Genomic DNA, 2584 nt, shown 5'->3' on the forward strand with positions numbered 1-2584 from the left:
CGCTCGCTGGTGCAGCGGGACATCCAGGCCTTCCTGAACGAGTGCGGGGCCAGCCCCGGGGAGGCGCGCCACTGGCTCACGCAGTTCCAGACCTGCTACCATTCCGCGGACAAGCCCTTCGCGGTCATCGAGGTGAGCGGAGCCCGGCGCCGGCCGCGTCACGGCGAGGGGATCGGGGTTGTGAGGGAACATGTCGCCAGGCATGGCGGGACCGACCGCAGACTCCGCGCAGCGGAAGCGGGAAGGGGCGCGACGGGGCCGGGACCAGGGCCCCGGGACTGGGTGAGGCTGCGCGCTCCTCCTGTAGCCTCACGCCCAGCTAGGGTGAGGAGCCTGAGGACCCGAATCCGCCAGGTGTGATGCGCTGGAGAAGAACTCCCCTTGGCCGTGGGCGCAGTTAGGGCCTCCGATGGCAAGTGGGGAACCTGGACCGGAGCCGCCTGGGTTACCCCTCCCCCCAAGGAGTCCTAAAGTCCAAGGTCTCAGGGAGGCACAGAGGGAGGAACATCAGTGTGAGATAAGGGGATGGCAAGATCCAACGGGGCAAAGGGCGGAGCAGGTGCTCGCCAGAAATGGGGCCTGCCTGCTTCTGGGCTGGGAAAGGGTCACCACAGGGCCCCTGCTGCTGGAGCAAGCAGGTTAGGCAGGAGTCGGGGCCAGTGTCGCCGCCCCTGAACGCTCACTCCTCCGCAGGTGGACGAGGAGGTACTCAAGTGCCGGCGGACGGTAACCAGCCTGGCCTTCGCCCTGGCATTCCTGCAGCGCATGGACATGAAGCCGCTAATTGTTCTCGGGCTGCCCGCCCCCACGGCGCCCTCCGGCTGCCTTTCCTTCTGGGAGGCCAAGGCCCAGCTTGCCCAGCACTGCAAGGTGCTGGTGGATGAGCTGCGGCACAACGCTGCCACCGCCGTGCCTTTTTTTGGCGGCGGGTCGGTGCTGGGTGCGGCGGAGCCAGCCCCCCATGCCAGGTGAGTGCCGGCCTTCCGAGGCCCCGCGTCTTTAGACCTCGCCACTCCGCCCACCCTGCCCCAGCCCTGCAGGCCTGGCGGGGGCCTCCTTGAGCGCCACGTCTGGCCCACAGCTATGGCGGCATCGTCTCGGTGGAGACGGACCTGCTACAGTGGTGCCTGGAGTCGGACAGCATCCCTATCCTGTGCCCCATCGGGGAGACCTCCGCCCGCCGCTCCGTGCTCCTCGACTCGCTGGAGGTGACCGCGGCTCTGGCCAAGGCGCTGCAGCCCACCAAAATCATCTTCCTCAATACCACAGGCGGCCTGCGCGACAGCAGTCAAAAGGTGTGCCCCCTCCTTCCCGGCCCCATTCTCCCCACTCTGGGCCTGGCTGAACCCCTCTTGTGTTCCCTGCTCGCCTCCCAGACGGGTCCCCAGAGTCATTCTCCGAGCCGGCTGGGTCGGCAGTGGAGTGGTGGCCAGATCCAAGCCCCCCCTGGCCGAGGACAATGAGAGGAAGTGAGGGGAAAGGAGTCCGTGAGGAAGGGTCTGTGCAGCAGGGGCGCAGTGGTGGCGGGCTGCGGGCCAGAGGCTCACCCCCTGGCCCTGGACGCAGGTCCTGAGTAACGTGAACCTGCCCGCCGATCTGGACCTGGTGACCAACGCGGAGTGGGTGAGCACCAAAGAACGGCAGCAGATGCGCCTCATCGTGGACGTGCTCAGCCGCCTGCCGCACCACTCCTCTGCCGTCATCACCGCCGCCAGCACGCTACTCACCGAGCTCTTCAGCAACAAGGGTGAGGGCCGTGCCTGGGGGCGAGGCGGGGCAGGGGGGAGGCTGAGTCTCAGGAGTGAGCAGGGGAGGTGGCTTCCTGAGTGGCAGGGGGCCGCCACCCCAAAAGCTCTCTTCTCTGGCTGGACCTGGGGGAGGTGAGCGCGGAGCAGGTGGGCGGGACTGGACAGGCAGGCGGCGCCAGGTGGGACGGACTTGGCGAGGAGGCTGGGGCGGGGAATTGGAGGGGCGGGGAGACCGGAGGCTGGAGACCCGGTTTCCGGGAGGTAGGCCGGTCTAGGGAAAGTAAGTGGGACGACCCGCGATGGACAGAAGTTTAGGGACAAACTGCCAGGGAGAAGCATCTCCCAGTATGGAAATCACCTGCATATCGATGCGGACCACAGAACGCATTTCACTGGGGAGATGCTCCAAAGAGGGTCATTGTCCCGCCAGCCCCTGCCCTATCTGGAATCCCCACCGGGACACTCAAATGCAAGAGCGGATGGGACCCGGCTCTTGGGCTAAAGAACACCTCCTCTTCCATCCCACCCCCCAGGGTCCGGGACCCTGTTCAAGAACGCCGAGCGGATGCTGAGGGTGCGCAGCCTGGACAGCCTGGACCAGAGCCGCCTAGTGAACCTGGTCAACGCCAGCTTCGGCAAGAAGCTCCGGGACGACTACTTGGCCTCGCTGCGCCCGCGGCTGCACTCTGTCTACGTCTCTGAGNGCGGCCGCCATTCTGACCACGGAGCCCGTATTGGGGGGCACTCCCTATCTAGACAAGTTTGTGGTGAGCTCCAGCCGCCAGGGCCAAGGCTCCGGGCAGATGTTGTGGGAGTGCCTGCGGCGGGACCTGCAG

The 2584-nt window shown here is 66.6% G+C and overlaps 1 protein-coding gene across 1 annotated transcript in view; it reads left to right on the forward strand.

Annotated features, from left to right (window-relative positions):
• The window catches only part of NAGS (N-acetylglutamate synthase), a 4029-nt gene that overhangs the window by 175 nt on the left and 1270 nt on the right, over nt 1-2584 (forward strand). Inside the window, 6 exon segments of the mRNA XM_077747780.1 lie at nt 1-132; nt 694-968; nt 1082-1295; nt 1567-1747; nt 2282-2450; nt 2452-2580. The exon segment at nt 1-132 is cut by the window's left edge and continues 55 nt beyond it. Coding sequence (XP_077603906.1) covers nt 1-132; nt 694-968; nt 1082-1295; nt 1567-1747; nt 2282-2450; nt 2452-2580 — 1100 coding nt within the window.

The sequence above is a fragment of the Crocuta crocuta genome, unplaced genomic scaffold (genome assembly GCF_008692635.1).
Source record: "Crocuta crocuta isolate KB4526 unplaced genomic scaffold, BGI_CrCroc_1.0 scaffold289, whole genome shotgun sequence".
Lineage (NCBI taxonomy): Eukaryota > Metazoa > Chordata > Mammalia > Carnivora > Hyaenidae > Crocuta > Crocuta crocuta.